The sequence below is a fragment of the Corvus hawaiiensis genome, chromosome 9, assembly GCF_020740725.1.
Source record: "Corvus hawaiiensis isolate bCorHaw1 chromosome 9, bCorHaw1.pri.cur, whole genome shotgun sequence".
Taxonomy (NCBI): domain Eukaryota; kingdom Metazoa; phylum Chordata; class Aves; order Passeriformes; family Corvidae; genus Corvus; species Corvus hawaiiensis.
Genome location: NC_063221.1, coordinates 11,815,675 through 11,833,261, shown reverse-complemented (window position 1 = coordinate 11,833,261; position 17,587 = coordinate 11,815,675). Strand labels below are relative to the sequence as shown.

General features: G+C 43.4%; 2 protein-coding genes across 8 annotated transcripts in view; one reads left to right on the top strand and one right to left on the bottom strand.

Annotated features, from left to right (window-relative positions):
- Nucleotides 1–4,017, top strand: part of GPSM2 (G protein signaling modulator 2) — a 28,448-nt gene extending 24,431 nt beyond the window's left edge. For 2 of the 4 annotated variants that reach the window (XM_048313646.1, XM_048313645.1), the window contains exons 12-15: nucleotides 302–478; nucleotides 1,247–1,409; nucleotides 1,545–1,762; nucleotides 3,278–4,017. In XM_048313646.1, coding sequence (XP_048169603.1) covers nucleotides 302–478; nucleotides 1,247–1,409; nucleotides 1,545–1,762; nucleotides 3,278–3,442 — 723 coding nt within the window. In that variant the 3' untranslated portion in view covers nucleotides 3,443–4,017. The remainder of the gene's footprint in view (nucleotides 1–301; nucleotides 479–1,246; nucleotides 1,410–1,544; nucleotides 1,763–3,277) is intronic. The other 2 variants (XM_048313648.1, XM_048313647.1) reach the window with 1 other exon arrangement.
- Nucleotides 1,113–17,402, bottom strand: CLCC1 (chloride channel CLIC like 1). 4 transcript variants are annotated; one of them, XM_048313649.1, is made up of 13 exons: nucleotides 17,310–17,353; nucleotides 17,239–17,270; nucleotides 15,413–15,568; nucleotides 13,596–13,691; nucleotides 12,632–12,739; nucleotides 10,019–10,240; nucleotides 8,740–8,880; nucleotides 7,883–7,976; nucleotides 6,702–6,799; nucleotides 6,479–6,625; nucleotides 5,593–5,874; nucleotides 4,794–5,039; nucleotides 1,113–1,391 (listed from the first exon to the last, which is right to left on the bottom strand). In XM_048313649.1, the coding sequence occupies exons 3-12, from the start codon at nucleotides 15,557–15,559 to the stop codon at nucleotides 4,812–4,814; spliced, it is 1,563 nt and encodes a 520-aa protein (XP_048169606.1). In that variant the 5' UTR covers nucleotides 15,560–15,568; nucleotides 17,239–17,270; nucleotides 17,310–17,353; the 3' UTR covers nucleotides 1,113–1,391; nucleotides 4,794–4,811. The 4 variants fall into 4 exon arrangements, with proteins under 4 accessions (XP_048169606.1, XP_048169607.1, XP_048169609.1 ...); XM_048313650.1 differs by having other exon boundaries at nucleotides 15,428–15,568; nucleotides 17,239–17,402; XM_048313652.1 differs by lacking the exon at nucleotides 6,479–6,625 and having other exon boundaries at nucleotides 17,239–17,402.
- Between the last annotated feature and the right edge of the window lie 185 nt (nucleotides 17,403–17,587).

Here is a 17,587-nt window from a genome sequence, read left to right as displayed (position 1 = left end):
GCCTTTCCTGCACTGCAGTCAGCAAGGACAATTTCAGTGTGTTTAATTAAAACCACTATTTGATCATGTTTTAATCCATCAGGTGTTACACCACAGTTCAGTTTGCAGACTGACCAGTAACAGCACTAACCTGCTTCTGCTAACAGCAGCTCAGGAATTATAACCACATCCTCATGGCTGCATGAACAAATTTAATGTAAAGCTGCCTCATTTTGGGAAGCAAAAGCAGCAGCAAGTAAGAGGTAACAGTACTGGTAAAATAAAACCAGAAGGCTCAATTTCCTGACTCTTGTTTTCTTAGGTTCCGAACTGGAATAGTGAGATTCTTGCTAAACAGAAACCACTGGTTGCCAAAACTTCAGCAAAACTTCATTTTGTAAATCGACTGAAAGGCAAGAAGTACAAAAATGGCACCACCTCCAAAGTTTTGCAGGATGCCAGTAATTCTATTGATCATCGAGTTCCAAACTCTCAGAGGGTAGGTGTGGTGAGCTGTGGAGATCGTGGCCTTTACTAATCTTTGTGTGATTAGAATTGTGGAAAACATCTTCTGCAGCTGTCCTGGTCAGTTTAACTTGATTTAAACTGTGGCTCTAAACCAATGCAGAATCGGCCACTCTACAGCTCTCTCAGGGATGGTGCCAGCTTTAAGATTTTCCTACTAGTGCAACATTTTATTCCTGGTGGATGTTTTTAAGTTAGACCTCAGCTTGCACATAAATTTTATTTCTAAGTCTCTTCTAGACCACACTTCTCCAAACTTAACAAAATCTTGTTTTTCTGATTCAGGCAGTGAGAGATATTTTGGACATACTTTTTAGGTTATTATGCTCTTGAGAGAAGTCAGTTCAACATAAAAGAACTGAGTCATTTTGTCATAGACCTGAGGAGACAATGACAACTATTCATTGCTGCTCTTGTTTCTTTTTCCTCTCATGGGCATTTGGGGTTTTGTTGGATTAATGGCTGCGGAGGAGTAACTGCAATTGTACCATGATCAGAGCACTGTTTCTTTCCATTTCAGAGAATGAAACATTTCTAATGTATTTTACTCTCCAAAATGCTGCCCTATCATTAGCATCTCCTCCTATGATATCTGGCTATAGAAGCTGTTGACTAAAAAAATTCATTTAATAAATTTCAGATACACAAATATCAAACGTATCACTAGACTAAAACTCTGCTGCAGTTGTCCCAGCTGTAGGTACTCTTAAGTTCAAATACCCCTAAATCTTCTCCTTTTCAGAAAAGCAGTCGGGAGACAATGGCAGATGAAGGCTTTTTTGATCTGCTGAGTCGGTTCCAGAGTAACAGGATGGATGATCAGAGGTGCTGCTTCCAGGAGAAGAACAGACTCTCAGCTGCTTCAGTGGCAACATCCTCTACTCCACCTAAAACAATGATAAAATGTAATTTTTAAAAAGTAAAATCTATATTTGACTTGAGTTTTTGCCAAATACTATTTTCAAAATGTATTTGCATGCAAGACTCACTACAGCAATGGATTTACCCCTAGGCTAACTTGTTTTGTCTGTCCTGCCCAGCCTTTTCCACGTCCGTGGTGTCCCCGCACACGGATGAGTTCCTGGACCTGCTGGCGAGCTCGCAGAGCCGCCGGCTCGACGACCAGCGCGCCAGCTTCAGCGAGCTGCCCGGGCTGCGGCTCCGGCAGCACAGCAGCCAGGCCGTGCTGGGCCACCTCATGGCCAGCAACAACAGGGAACTGGATGATGACTTCTTTGATATATTGATTAAATGCCAGGTAAGTGCTTAACAACAAATTCCTCAGTTTCTGTCTCTGGGGACTTCATTTGTGCCTCCTGCTACTGAGTTCCTGCAAGTAAGCCACTTAGTTTATCATGTGCTTTGAGATACACATTGATCTGGCAGATAAGGAGGAACATAAGAGAACAAAAGATTAGGGCTGGGAGTTTTTTTTAAGTTTTGGGACAATTCTTCTTTGCTGGTTTGTCTGTTTGTTTAATTATCCATTGTCTAGTAAGTATAATTTTGGTATTTATACCATGGTAACTATTAAAAGTAAGAAATGATTAAAAAGTGAAGGAAAACAAGTGAGGCTATTACAAGGAGTGTAAAATGGTTTTAAGTGTTTAGATTTGGCACACTAAGGAGGGCACCTGATAAACCAGCAAGCCTAATTTATCAGCTGAAAGAATTCAGTATCCAGGTTTTGGTGGTAATAGTGGTCATCATTCCCATGAGGTTAAGTTTAACTGATAACAGCTTATAGCAACATACAAGTGAGGTGACTGATGGTCAATAGAACACGGTGCGTATACCAATTAGACCAAAAAGAAGTTAACTAAAAAAAGACGTGCTGGTTTATCTGATGGGTTGATAAGCATCCCAAAATACAAAATTCAGATGCTGAGTTCTTCAGAGGTCAGTCAGTATGGTGGCCTGGGTGAGAAAGCAGCACGTGGAATTGAACCTTCACTGATGGTGACAGTGTTCATCAACCTGATGGAATACCATGTTCTGTTGTAGCAGCTTGTCTGTTTCCTTCTGTGAGTCAAGCAAAGAATCTAGAAATATTCTGTCTCATTTAGGAATGGAAAAATATTTAATCGCCTCTAATCAGAACAGATGCTCCTGCTTTAAACAAGCACAGAAGGATGGCTGTCTTTTGAGCCTTTTTGTCTCAAGGGTGCCTGTCCCAGGTCCATCCACCACTGAAAGCTGTGCTTTTCCTCCTGTGGCCACACTGCCATCCAGCAGCAGCCTGTTCCTGTAGAGAACACCCCTTCCCTGCTGTGCCTGTGGCAGCCCCCAGCCTGCAGAAGCTGGCAAGGAGGGTGGCTGTGTGAAAGGAGCACAGCCCCCAGTCCAGCAGGGTTTGCAGGCAAGGGGCCTTCCCAAACCTCACACCACTGTGGCCATTTCTTAGTACCCATGTAAGGAAAGGAAGCCAACCATCCTTTCTGTTGTTTTGAGACTAGAAAGACCCTGTACTAATGCTAAAATTCTTCTTCTAGACAAAGGACACTTAAATCTCATTTTGCACTATTTTAAAGAACTGATCTGGGGGGTTATTTTCAGATACACGTGGACAAGTCTGTCAGAGGAACCATTTTATCTACACTTGGACTCAATTTCATTTGGCATGTTTAACTTCAAACAAAACTTAAAAATTAAATCTCTCTACTAGCTTTAAACCTGAAAACAAAAGCTTTTAGTAGCTTTTTCACTTAATATTGTTCATTTACTATGTATGTTCCTGTACATATGCAGTTTTTACTGCTTGGTCTGTCTGTAGGGTTCTAGACTGGATGATCAGAGATGTGCTCCTCCAGGAGCTGCCAAAGGCCCCACTGTGCCAGATGAGGATTTTTTCAGCCTGATTTTACGCTCGCAAGGGAAGAGAATGGATGAACAGAGAGTCCACTTACCCTCGGCTATAAAGGGACCCAATTCCAGCTGAAGCCCCCCAGAGGCACGTACTGTACAGCAGCATCCAGGGATCATTTTGGTTTGCTGGAAAAGCACACTTGCCTTTTTTAAGATGACTACAGTTAGTAACTTTGTCTCCTTTCTCCTGGTTTTTCACAGAAATAGCAGCAGCATCACACTCCTGAGCAGTAGTTCTAGAGTCCTCCCTGCTCCTGCAGGTGGCAGCTGCTTTAAGAGCAGTGTCTGAGGTACTGGGTCTCTCTCTTGTTTCTAGTCTATCACAATTATGATGATTTTTTTTCTCTGTCAATTCTCTCATTGCTCAAGTGGATTCTACCACTGTCTCAATCTAGTATAAGACCTGAATTTTTATGTTCTTTTTAAAGAAAACTTGATTTTTTTTTCCCCTTGATTTGTACCTCCTGAAAAAAGGTCCTGTTTTCTTTTATACTTTTTTAAAAAAATAATTAAAAAAAAAAAAGGAGAAATAGCTTCAGTATTTAGTCTCTTTGCAGAAACAGAGTTTGGAAGAAACAATCATTTCTATAAAAAAATTAAACCCTAGTTTTCATTCTGTTTAATAAAGAATAGATTTTTGAAACATGATGGGTTTTTTGGTAATATTTAGTTAACTGTTTCCCACATTAATTCAGAACAGTTTTGCAATCAGCAGAAGGTTTCAAGGGGTACTTACTTTCAAGAGACAGCTGCTCATGCTGCTCTACAGCTTGCGTGGTACCTGCCCATGCACCAGGAATCACAGGGGTGGTGGGCACTGGGCACCAACTCACACAGGCCCAGGGCAGTTCCTGCAGCACCTCAATTTCCAGTGTCACACACAGCTGCTGCCTGCTGTACCCGACCTCAATTCCTCTCCTGCTCTGGCGAAGGACAGGCTGTGCTGGGAGAGTTCTGGGGACCAACCACTGGAATGTCCCCAGGGTAGTTCCTGGTCCTTGCCCTAAAAACCACTGCTACAACCTCAGGGTCTCACTCGCTGCAAATCATGACACCAGGAGGAAAGCCGTAGGCTGTCCTACAACCCAGCTGACAAGAAGCAAACTGATTTTAAAGAACATAAACCTAAAGACAGACCTGAGCCATATGAGCTAGGAATTAGTATTATGGGAATTACTCAAAACTTACTACACAAACCTTATTTCCAACAAGCAGCAACACTCCATGAGCCTGGGGTTTTTTGGCCACTTAAAGGCATATCATCTTATTTACACCTTTATTTCAGATTCCAGACACGGTACATCTACTCACTCTCCCAGATTTTACAACCTCACCTTCCAGCTTGCTGTTGTTCTCTCTTCTACGCTTGAGAATGAGAGCAGAATTAGCAAGCATGTGACAAGTAAAGATTAGAGAAAACTTACGAAAAGCTTGGGTCTTCCTTAGTCTCTTTCCTGGGAGTCATGTAAAACAATCTTTTTCTTCTCTTCAGATGGTTCCATAGCAGAACTTTTCCCTTCTAGGTTTCTATTAGGGTCACCATTTTCTCCAGTCTCTCCCTCAGCTTTACCTGTCTCCTGTTTTTGCTGCTCAAGTGCAGGTTCTTCATTCAAGTTTTCAGCTTTGAGATTTCCAAGTCTATGCACTTCAGATTCAGTGTACAATCTGTTCTGCAAAAAAATCATAACAATCTATTAATTAAGCAGTCTAAAGTGACAGCATCTATTGTTTCAAGTGCATCCCAGCTCAGGGGGCAGAGCTCATCCAAAGCAAGACAAGGATATTTTTTCCTGGGGAAACAGAACCTGTAAATAATGTAGAGTATAAATGTGGTTTGAATTTTCTATAGTTAACAGGAACGTCAGCACTGCTTTTTACCTTCTTCTGTGGGTTATCATGATTGCCCAGGCTGACCCAAGTACTGATCTCTCAAAACTGAAGTTGTGTTTAAAGAGTTTTAATTCAGTAGTTTCCTGACACAGTTAGCCATTGCAAGGTATTTTTCCAGAAGAAACACATCCAAGACACCTCTATCAAACTGTTCTTAGGGGAATATGTACTTCCTTAATTCCTCTCTCTCCCACATCTGGGTTAAGCTTCTTGTTTAAATGTGTTCTAGCAGGTGCCATTGCAATCTGTTCAGTTTAATGCCACCTCCCAGAGCACCAGGAGTCACAGCAGGTGCTGGTCTGTGGGACTCTGGTCCCTGGGGGACTCTGGTACCTGTGCATCCGGCTTGTCGCTGGTGTGCGCCGTGTCCGGGCTCCTGCTGCCATTGCCCGGTCTCGCCGTGGGGAGAGGCCTTGTGGAGGCATCCCCTCTGTCCTGGTGGCCTCTGGGGACAGAAGGATGCTTCTGCAAATAATACTCATCTGCTGGCCTCCCTTCGTACTGCCCGAAGGCTATTTGCTCCTGCTGACTCGCAGGCAGAGGAAGACTTTTCTTCTGAGAAGACGTTAAATATCTTAATGCAGACACTGATGATCCTGCACCATAGCAAAAAGCCTGGGGGAGAGGAAAAAAAACCAAATTGAGCAAAACACCAAATATCTGCAGCCTATGGTTTTCACACAGATTTCAGTGTCACATATCTGAAAGACTCTGGAAGAAAAGCTCAGGTGAAGAAAACAGCTCCAATTCCAGCATGCTGCAGTCTGACCATGCTGCAGGAACTGCCGGGCTGGATGCAGTTCCTTCTTGGTGCTACATTAAAGATGTTTAAGGCTCTAACTCAATGCTTTTGTGTACAAAATGCCAACTAGATGCCTCACTGTGTAAATGACTCAAAGAAGAAATGGGAACTAAGGTGCAATAAACTGTCAGAGAGTCTAAGATTTTAAGCAGTTCAATGCTATTATATCCCTCTTGGGGAGTGGGAGAAGAATATGGTTTGAATACAAAACTTGGCTATTTTAATTCCTAGACCAATTGTAGTACGAAGTCTTTGTCAAGAAAAAATTCCCTTGTACAAGTAATTTCATTTGTACTAAGAAATCTGTTCAACTGTACAAGTAAGTAAGTAATATAATAGATAATACTTAAATATAAATACATTTAATATATAAAAAATAAAATGGAGCTTTTAAATATAAGAGAAATGTATACAAACCAGGACAGCCAGAGCCATCATAATGAGCACTGGAACCTGCAGAATTAATGGTATCTCCTTCATAAGTGCCTTGATGAACTCACCAATACCTTGTCCTACGTGCTTCAAAGGCTCAGTTACAAAGTTGGTGAAAGTTATTGCCAAGGCCTAGAAAAATACAAACAACAAACCAGTGTTGGCACACAAACAACAAACATGAACAGTCGCATTGGGCTTGGCATACCTTTGTTGGTGGAACCAGCAAAATAGGATTTACAAGCAGAGTTTCATAGTACTTCTGACAGGGATCGTTCTGAAACGTCCATGTACTTCTAAGCCATTCTGAAGTCAAAGCAGAGACATATTTTTACTACTTAAAAATACATTTTGTGACACAGCAGTAATACAGAAAGTAGCATTTCAGTTACAGATGGAAGAGAACTCTTCTAGATATGGTTCAGAACTGAGATTTATTTTTACACATCTGAGATTAGCTTGGCAGTACAGTTTATCCAGTCATGGGGATGCAGGAAGGAGAGGGAAGGCTGGAAAGAAAGAGGAGAACCTGAAGTTTTGCCATGTATAATCAAGAAAGCTCTCTAGGTGAGCTTAGTACCCCAGAAGCCTCAGGGAAAAAAAGTCACATCTGTGGAAACTGTGAACTTGCACACTGTGTTCACAGCTACTGACACAGCATCATTCTGTGTTATTGCTCATCTGCCAGTCTGCAGGAGATTGAAATTGTCTATTTTGCTTGCTAGATTCAAGGGTCTATTTTAGTTACAAGCAGAAAGTCTTCTTAAGGGAATTTTTACATTATAAACAAGTGATGTATGACATCAGTGTTTCTGTAGTTTGGTTTTACTGCAGTCAGAACATAAATCATTAACATTTATCAAAAACAGATCAGAGTCAAGAAATTACAAAGGGAAGACCATAACAAGCACTCTGTAAGAGCTGCCACCCTTCATCTACTTGCTATCGCACTGGATAGAAAGAACAGCTAATAAAAAAATCAGCTTTCTCTGTAAAATACTAACACTTGAGTAAAGAATTACAGATCCAATTCCTGAAATCCATTGTATTCACAGGCCTGATACATGAAAAAAAAAATCCTTGTCCTGAACTCTGCCTGTCTGTCTTCAGTAAATGGCACTGAATGGTACTGGGGATGGTGGCTGGGGAAACATGGGGAAGTTAGACATAACACCACGACATGCTCCAAGTACAGTGCTGTCATCAGCTCTCCTCCCAAGGCCTAGAAGACAAAGTTCTATGGGATGGAAAAAGGGTAAAATCACATAATCATGTACTGTAGAAAAATTCCCTGTACTACTAATGAAGAAATCTGAATATTCTGGGATACTGTGAATTGGTATTTTGTGATTTTAACTACTACTGCAAAGTACCAACACAAGTACTCACCGATAAGACTTCCCCGCCAGTCCAGCTTCTCCTCACAGACATTATCAAACTGCCCCATCTTGGCAATCTCTGCCTGGTGCTGAGCAAAAGCCAGCTGCAGGAACAGCAGGGATGGGAAACACAGTGAGCAGGCTGCAGCCACGAGTGCTGCTCCTCAGCTATCTGTGTTTGCTCTCAGCAGGCCTGGGGTGGTTCCCCATGTAAATGAGAATTTCCCCACTGTCCCCCTGTAATGGCAATTCCCCATGTAATATGTATTTAGAAAAGTCTCCTTCTTTAGAAAAGTGGCATTCCACTCCTGTGCCAGAGCCATCCCACTCCAGCACTCTGCTATCCCTGGGTTTGACAAGCTGCAGCTCAATCCTGATGATAAGATGTGAGGGGCAGATTTTGTGGTGGGGCTATGATCTGGTAGCTTAAATTCCTCCTCAATAAAACTGATCCTATTGTACCATCAGCCACTTCATCACCATTAATGAAGCGTTTATCTGGTCTATCGCATCAAACACACTTTCTGCCAGGGAATTTTAAGAAAAAGCCTCCTCATAATGTATTTCTGTGTAACTTTTCTACCAAGCTGCTTTAGTTAGAGGTCACATCTGCCTTGCCCACGTGGTGAAATCAGAGTTCTAGTGCTCTCTGAATTCTGTGCACCTCTACAGCAGGATAAAGTTGTCAGGGTTTCTTTCGTTCTTTAAGCCTAACACACCCATAAACATGTAAAATAAAATGTTTATCCATTTATTCTGCAGTTAGTTAAGAGCTTTATGTAAACTAACCAAAGGAACTAAGTAACCTTAACTCCATCATAACTGTAAAGTTTTAAGCCAAAAAGCCATTAGGATTACAGAACTTACCTTATACAAGTAAAGCCAATTCCATGCAAAACTGATGAAAAAGCTTATTAATAAAACACGTTTTAGCTGAACAAACCAAAGAATACGTGTCCAGAGTTCTGTAGCTATTACAATTACAATGCACACTAAGCACAAGAGTAGCTGAAAAAGAAAAGAGGAAAAAAATTATGACCCACATTTGGAATTTTCCAAGCTTACTGACAGGACACATGAAGAAACTTCCAACTTTTGTTTTTACTAGTGCCATTTACACAGAATAGCTGAGAAGTGTTTCCTCAGTTCCACAGCCCATCTGTACAAGACAGAACAGTTTTGAGGCAGTACTAGTATTCATTCCTATCACAGCCTTACATTGCAATTGCTCACTTGCTTCTTGTGATCTTTAGTTATTTCTTCCTTAGGATGTTTGTTACATTAGTGACCCCACTTCTAAATTATCAAATTGCTGTCAGTCAGTGCTTGAGCGGTTTGTGCCTGCCATGAACCACAGAACAACTGCTGCCAACTCCTGCACTTTGGTTAAGAGACAAAGTTACAGTTTGGGTACCAGCAGCAAGACTTCAGAGAAGCACTTCAGTGTCTTTCCACCTGAGGACCCCTATCAGAGGTTACTGACAGCTTGCTTTTGTCATCTGGCTTCCAGGGACCCCTCAGATCTAGACAGGCTACATGCAAGATTATGTCAGCATAAAACAGCGTATTTTGAATTGTAAAGATTTATTCAGAAAGCTTCAGCTTATTAGAGATCCTCAGTTTAGCACTTTATAATTCCCAGTCATCCTTTCCTCTCCAACACTACACAATTTTTTCCACAAAATTTGCAGAAGCCTCTGACCTATAGGAGTTCAAATACATACTTGGCTCAATATAAATACATTCCAACTCTTGCAGAAACCAACAGATTCAACATCTACATGAACAAGAGACAAACCTGGAAAATCTATAATGCATGAGGTGTCAGCTCTAATGATAAGAAAGTGCTAGAGCATAATGAGTGGCAACACAGATATAAAAGACAAGAAAAAAAAAGCACACCAGAAAAAAACCCCAAACCAAAGCTACAATAAGAGCAGATGACCACACAAATAAAAAACTTGAATTCCTTCTTAGAGCAAATACATCCTTCAGCAACCATAAAAGAAAAGTGACTTACTAAAAGTATGATGGAAAGGACGGCTTTATGTGTGGAGTTAAGATGGTAATATTAATTGACTAGCCTTGCACAGAGAAACCGAAGAAAACAGCAATTAAAACCAACAATCAACCTTCATTCTCTTACCAAAAACAAATTATATAGATCAATTCCAAAAGCATCTTCAAATCTCCACTTCCAAGCTTGATCATCATGGTGTTTAAAATTTATCAAAATATCACTCAGTGCCTCATCCAGGGCACCTGGCTGCCAGGCTTCCTCATTGACAAACCTAAGGATCTCCACATACGTCTGTCTTGTAAGAATGATCTCAGCATCGTAATGGACGTAGCCCACGCTTTCCTCAGGCTGAATTCAAAGCAAAGCAAAACAATGGTTAAAAGCTGCTTATTTGGAAATAGAAGTGCATCCCTAGGCAAAAACCTATCATATTCATTCTGTACCAGCACCCTTCAGAAGCAGACTGCAGGATGAAAACATGGGACAGGGGGCACACTATGATCCTATAACATTTTTGTTCATCTAAACTACATGAAACACAAATCAATTGGTTTGTAATCCTTAAATTCTACAGCAAAAACCCTAAAAAATAAAGTGAATTATCTCACCTGTCACTAAAATTTCAAAACCAGTGCTCATTAACAAGTAATAATTACATATGCACTATGTGTGCTTCAGTCATGACTGGATAATACAGATATAAGCTATTAAATACTAAAATAAGTTTTACATTGCTAAATATGTTCCTTATTTAACAGTAATTTTACTTATTACTAAAAATCAATTCTACCTCTTAATAGAAAAAATCTCCAAAGACAATAAAGTGCCCAGCCAAAAGCTAAAGCATCATGCAGCCACTCACTTCCTCCAATATCCCTCCTGCTGGGAAGAAGAATCAGAAAAAAGGTAAACCTCATGAGCTGAGACAAGAACAGTTTAATAATTGAAACAAAATAAAATGTGATGGTAATAATACTATAGTCATGAAAAAGAGAGAAAGAAGGAAGTAAAACCCAGAGGAACAAGTGATGCACAATACAACTGCTCCCTTAGCTGACCCCTTAGCCCAGCCTGTCCTCCAGCAGCGATCAGCCCCTCCCAGCCAACTCCCCCAGTTCATCCTGAGCACAACAGCCATGGTTTGCAACATCCCTGTGGCCAGCTCAGCTCAGCTGTCCTGGCCATGCTCCCCCACAACTCTTCCTGCACCTCCTCGCTGGCACAAGGCTCTGAGAAGTTCTTGACTTAGAGAAAGCACCACTGAAGAAACAACTGAAACACCAGTGTGTTATCAACAGTGCTCTCACACTGAATCCAAAACACAGCACTGCATCAGCTACAGGAAGAAATTTCATTCTGTCCCAGCTGAAACCACTGCATAAAGAAAGTAATAAGGTGATTCTTACATGGAAACTCTAACAAGCTACTATTGCTTGATAGTTAGAATCACAGAATGGTCTGGGTTGGAAGGGACCTTAAAGATCATCTAGTTCCAATCCCCCACCATGGTCAGGGACACCTCCCACTAGACCACACTGTTCAAAGCCCCATCCAGCCTGGCCTTGAATGCTTCCAGGGATGGGGCATCCACAACTTCTCCGGACAACTTCTTCCAGTGCCTCACCACTTTCACAGCAAAGAATTTCTTCCCAATATCTAATCTAAACCTCCTCTCTTTCAGTTTAAAGCCATTCCCTCTTGTCCTAGCACTGCATACCCTTGTAAAAAGTCCCTCTTATAAGGTCCCCCTTTAGGTACTCAAAGGGTCTCTAAGGTCCTCTCCAGAGCCTTCTCCAGGCTGAACAGCCCCAGCTCTCTCAGCCTGTTTTTGTAGGAGAGGTGCTCCAGACCTCTGAGAATCTTTGTGGCCTCCTCTGGAGTTGGTCCAACAGGTCCATATTCTTCTCTACACTGCAGACCCCAGGGCTGGACACACCAGAGCAGAGCAGAGCAGAGGGGCAAAATCCCCTCCCTGCTCTGCTGCCCACACTGCTCTGGATGCAGCCCAGGGTGCTTTGGTTTTCTGGGCTGCAAGCTCACATTGCCAGGTTCACCAGCACTCCCAAGTCTTTCTCCCCAGGGACAGTCTCAATCCATTCTCCACCTAAGCCTATACTTGTGCCTGGGATTGCCCCAACACATGTACAGAACCTTGCATTTGGTCTCACTGAACTTCATGAGGTTTGCATGGACTCACCTCTCAAGTCTGTCAGGGTCCCTCTGGATGGCATCCCTTCCTTATGAGTATTGCCCTCAGCCAGGTTTAATTCTATCTGGGCTTTAGCTTTCCTAACCTGATCCCTGTCGCTGCTTGGACAATTTCTCTGTACTCCTCCCATGCTACCTTGTCCTCACTTCTACCCTCTGCAGGTTAACATGGTAGAGCTACAATACAGGCCTTAAAAATCTGCAACAACCCAAATCTAGCTCCTTCCAGTTTCCAACCATTAACATGAGCAGAACAAGGAGCTTCTATAGCTGCATCCCAGCAACAGATGTTTGGATACACTGAAACACAGCCTTCCTTTGGATGCTGTACAGATCAAATGGCAACTGTGTCTCCTCAGCAGTACTGGATGCACATATTTGTATCATCTTGTCCTTTGCCAATCAGTTCCCTTCATTTCATTTAAAGTACACCAGCATAATTAATCAATGCTTGGTAACTGGAGCTACATGAAGCAGTAATATGAATTCATTCTAATTAAGTATTTTTTAAATGACTATTCAAATACTTACAAGGCCAAGTTTTCCAGCTTCATTTAAAATCTTATTCAAGTATCGCTTAAAAATATAAAAGCTGCGGCTTTCATGTGATTTGGCAGTCCTCTTCTCACATTCTGCAATCTGCAATTGTGAAAAAGACACTTTTACTCACTTTGCTCAAACCAGCTTCTTCATAGGAGCATACCAACATTAAACTCAGGATTAACAGGGGCACTTCTGAACTTCTTTATTTTAGCAATGATCCCATGATTAGTATGCCAGATAAAAAGCGTATGCAGTTGCTGAAGACACTACTTTCCATGGGACTGGCCAGTACTGGAGATCTCACATCTGCTAGGAATATTCAAATCCTGACCTCAGTAAGGCTAGAAACAAATGTGAACATCTGGATCTCCTTGCATTTAAAGTTTGCATCGGGGGGACAAAAAAAAAAAAGAGAACTGCCAAAGATCCTACGTAGCTGAAACACCACTAAAATGACACACATCCCACTGGGTATCCAAATGGCTGAGGGCAGCGAGTGCCCCAGTGCCCACACAAGCATCCCCACACCCTGGGAGGGGGTCTGAGAGCAGCTCCTCAGAGCTGTACCACTGCACACTGCCATGGTCTCTATGCCCACAACCCACCTCTTAAAATCAAACAGGACTGAACAGCTTGACAGCATGGGATAACATCAGCACCACACCTTTAAACTGTTGACACTGGACAGAAGCCCCTAGCTCCTATTGATTTTGTTACATTATAAAATATGTCAGGAAACAGACCTTTGTAGGCAGAACAACTTGAATTAAGCCACTTTCAGTCTCTCCTCTGCACAGAGGCTACCCCTCCATAAAGCATAAATTATGCCAGCGATGCACCTGTTTGATACTATCCAGAAGAGCATCATCAAAAAGCACAAACTATAAAACACTGGAAAATGTCTGAACTAATTAAAAAAAATAAAACACTGGAAATTGTCTGAAGAACAAACCTTGTGTTGCAAGGAATCTATTACCCTGGAACAACTTTGTGAGATTTCAGTACTGACTGTATCCAGAGCCTTATCCTCAGAGTCATGATAGTTTCCCTAAAATTACAGAAGAAAAACATTTTTAGAATCCAACAATTTGACCAACATGCCCTGCTACACCTCTACAGTCACATCACTTCAGAAAGACCAAAGGAGCTAAAAACTGAGTACAGATCTTTGCTGCTAATACTCTCCCAATGACACTCCAGCTGCCTCTCTGCTGTTATTTTAGGCTCCAGACGGAGAACTGCTTTGAGTTTATCTAAATGCATGCAGAAGGTGAAATCTTGCCTGTCCTCCCCCACCTGCCCTTTCCCCTCCTTTGAGCACTGGTGATCCACTGAGTGCATCAGATTAGATAATGGCACTGGCTAAAAACTGACTCAGCAGGCAAAGGGGCAGTTTCCAGCCAGGCAAACTCCCAGTCCAGCTGGCCACGCCACCAGCCAGACTGCAAGTAAACACAAACCCCATTTTGGGCTGCCTGCCTTTCTTTGCTCCAGAACACTATGTTTCCTGTTCATTACTCAGACTCAGTTTTGGCAGTGCTGCTTCTACACAACCAGGTGTGCACACTGAGGGAAGTCTCCACGGGGAAGCACAACAGCACATTAATCAGTGAACTCATGCTGAAACAAAGTTTGGTTTTGAAGGCTTGGGCAGCCCACACAGCCTACCCACCTAAAAACTCACTGCAGAGCAGAAAAGAAATCCTGAAAAGATGGATTAAGACAAAGTAGTAATTTTTTTCCTTTACTATGTAGTTCTATTTTTGTGGGAGACAGCAGTAAAGCTACTACTTTTTTAATAAAAGCTGAAGCAGTTGGGCTCCAGGCTTAAAGACTCCAAAGCTTGCTGCTGCATCTTAGGGATGCTAATGACTATCAGGTGGACTTGGAGCAGCTGGAGGGTGATGAGGAAAGCTGTGGAGAGCAATAATGCACTCTGCATTTTTTAAGCTTCAGAGAATTATGTTCTGTAGTGTTTAAACAGTATTACTGAAGACTGTAAAACCAAACTTGAAAGGTGAATAATGGCAAGAATCAAGGGTGCCCATACAACCACCCCCAGTTTACAGTGCCACGTGTACACATATGCACTAGATAACCAACATGCATCTCGTGATATTTAGAGTCAGTTCCTCATACAAGGCAACAGAGACAATTCACCTTGTTAAAACTATTTTTTTTCCTACTTCATCTTCTCTTCAATATTAAGGAATCATTAAAAGTACAGTTTTCCTTCTGAAAACCGAGGCCCAGCATTACAAAACACCACGGACTTTCACAATAGTCTCACACGAGAAATGGGAAACGGGCTCCTACTGCTAGGAAACTGGTTAATTAAAATAAAATATAATAATTAACTTTAACTCCCCCAACTTTTATCAGTTAGGAACCTGATTTTCAAGATATTTAGCACTATACTTGAGAAACTAGGAAGAGCTGCTTAACCCACTCCTTCTCAGAGCAGTAACTTGTGGTGCCACAACCTGCACAAATCAAGCACCACCTATGAAAATACAAAAAGCCTGCTTGATATGACTTGATCTGAGTGCAACAGAAGCTCATCAGGAAAACGTCCTGAGCTAATTACAGTAATATAGATCACAATTTCTTTCCTTGCAATTTTAACCATGGACACACAAGACTTTCCTGTGTATGGATTCAGGTACAACATAATAATCCCTTAAAAACACTGTACTACTATCATTATCTACTATCACCATTTAAGAGCAATCTTCCAAAAGCATGTGGCTGCTTGAGAGAGACACGCACCCTTTCTTCTTCTACCTTGTAAGGTCTTCTCATTGTTCCTGATGCTGCATCATAATTGAGCATATCAGTGGGGTCAATCCATTCATCTTCTTGAACTTTACAGCTCCCTATCAGCATAACTGCACACAATACCAAAGGAAACAGCATCCTGTATCACTGAATATAACAAGAAATTCAGATGTTTAGGTCAGGGTGTAACATGCTGTATGAAAAAAATGAAACAATCTTACATGAAAAAAGTACAAGTGGTGTTTTTTAAAAACTCAGTTCTTAAGCAGGTTTAAATTCACTCCCATATTTTTCCCCAACGAAAATGTTGGCAATAATATGCAACAATTAAACTGTATTATACGAGTGGCTCAATACCCCAGACTTTGTTATCAGCAGGTGTGTAGCACAGAGTTCAGCACTGCTAAATATGATAAACCATGCAGAACTCCACGACGAGCGTATTGTGTTAAGAGTAACACAATTTTTTCCGTCACATTAAGAAGAAGAAGATTTTGCAGAACATAAACTTCCTCAGATATGAGAGGGGCTGGGGGTGGTTGTGCTTTGATTCTGAGAAATCACCAATTCAGCACTAAAAAAGGAAGCACAGAGCCAGTGCAGCACTGTGAGTCCAGTCACTTTCAATAAGAACTACCACACTCACAGATTCACAAACAGCATGACAGACACACTGTAAGGCTGGTCATGCCCAACAAACTCTCCTGGCCAAACCACAGTCTGGAAACCTTCAACAACCCTCAGGTGCAAAATACCGTCATTTGTTGAGCAACAAAAATGCAACTTCTTGCTGGATTGTCAGTGATAAACACACTGTCTGCAGGAGCACGTGAACACAAAAAATATGAGCAATTAACCAGTAACAAATACGTTACAGTGAGAGATGACTAAAAGCACAATCACAAACAGAAGCTGCCTCTCTGAATTCCCTGAGGGATCACTCTGTGTTGGAGCCTTACCCAACAGGCATTCCTATGGGGGAGGAGAGAGGCACAGCCCGCCGACAGTCCCAGGATACAAAGGTGGAGGAGTCTCCTCTGACCTCCGCCCCTCTCAACCTGTATTTATATTGGTTTTTTTGACGGAGGGTAAAAGGTGGAGTTTCAGTTGATGACATTTCATATTGGGTGCAGTTTAAGGGACTTCAGCCATACATGTAAAGCATGTACAAGTCTTATTTCATTAGCATACGTTGCGGTGTACGTATGATATGTATTTTCGACTTAACGGAGAAATGTTCAGGTTTTGGTCACCTTTTGGGTCATTCCTTTGGCTTAGTTCCCCTTGCCTGCACTGTTTTAAAAAGAGCATGGCCACAACACCTCCTGCCGCTCCACCATCCTTTGTTCCCGCTCCGAGCTCCCTCAGAGATCCTGCTCCTAAGGGTGCAGGCAGCTCATCCCTGGAGAACTACTGCCAATGCGAACACTCCTCCTTGCTGAACTTCGGTTTTCAGTATTTTTCCACAAATGGGCCAGCGCGACCGTCATGCAGAACTCTCCCTGGCCAGACTTGCAGGGACATCCCTGCCCTGCCCGGTGCCACGGCCTGGTCCCCTCGGTGCGGCTCCGCCAGGCCGCGGACCCCGCTCTGGCCCGGCCCAGGCCGGCACTGCCGCCCGAGCGCTGCAGGAGCCAACAGGGCCACAGAGAAGCAGCCCCGCCAGCTTCTTCCCCGCCTTCGCCTCCTTCCCGTCGGCACTGTCACCGCGCTCCGCCGAGATACGCAGCCCTCAGTCCCTCCCCGCTCCCTCGCCCGGACACCGCGCAGGCCCCGGTCAGCGGCGCCCGCCCCGCCCGCAGCCCCGCTCGCGGTACCTGAAAGGCCGCGGAACTCCCGGTGTGTTCACCCGGTGTGTTCACCCGGTGTGTTCACCCGGTGTGTTCACCCGGCCCGGGGGGACGCTCCGCCCGCCAAGCGCGGCGGAGCAGCGGCCGCGGAAGCGCCGCCCGGCCCTGAGGCGCCGTCTCGCGCTGCGGGCCCCGGCCCGGCCCGGCCCCGCCCAGAGGCAGCAGCAGCCGCAGCAGCACCGCCCCGAGCCCGGCCCGGCCCCGCCCAGAGGCAGCAGCAGCCGCAGCAGCGCCGCCCCGGCCCGGCCCGGCCCCGCCCAGAGGCAGCAGCAGCCGCAGCAGCGCCGCCCCGAGCCCGCCCGGCCCCGCCCAGAGG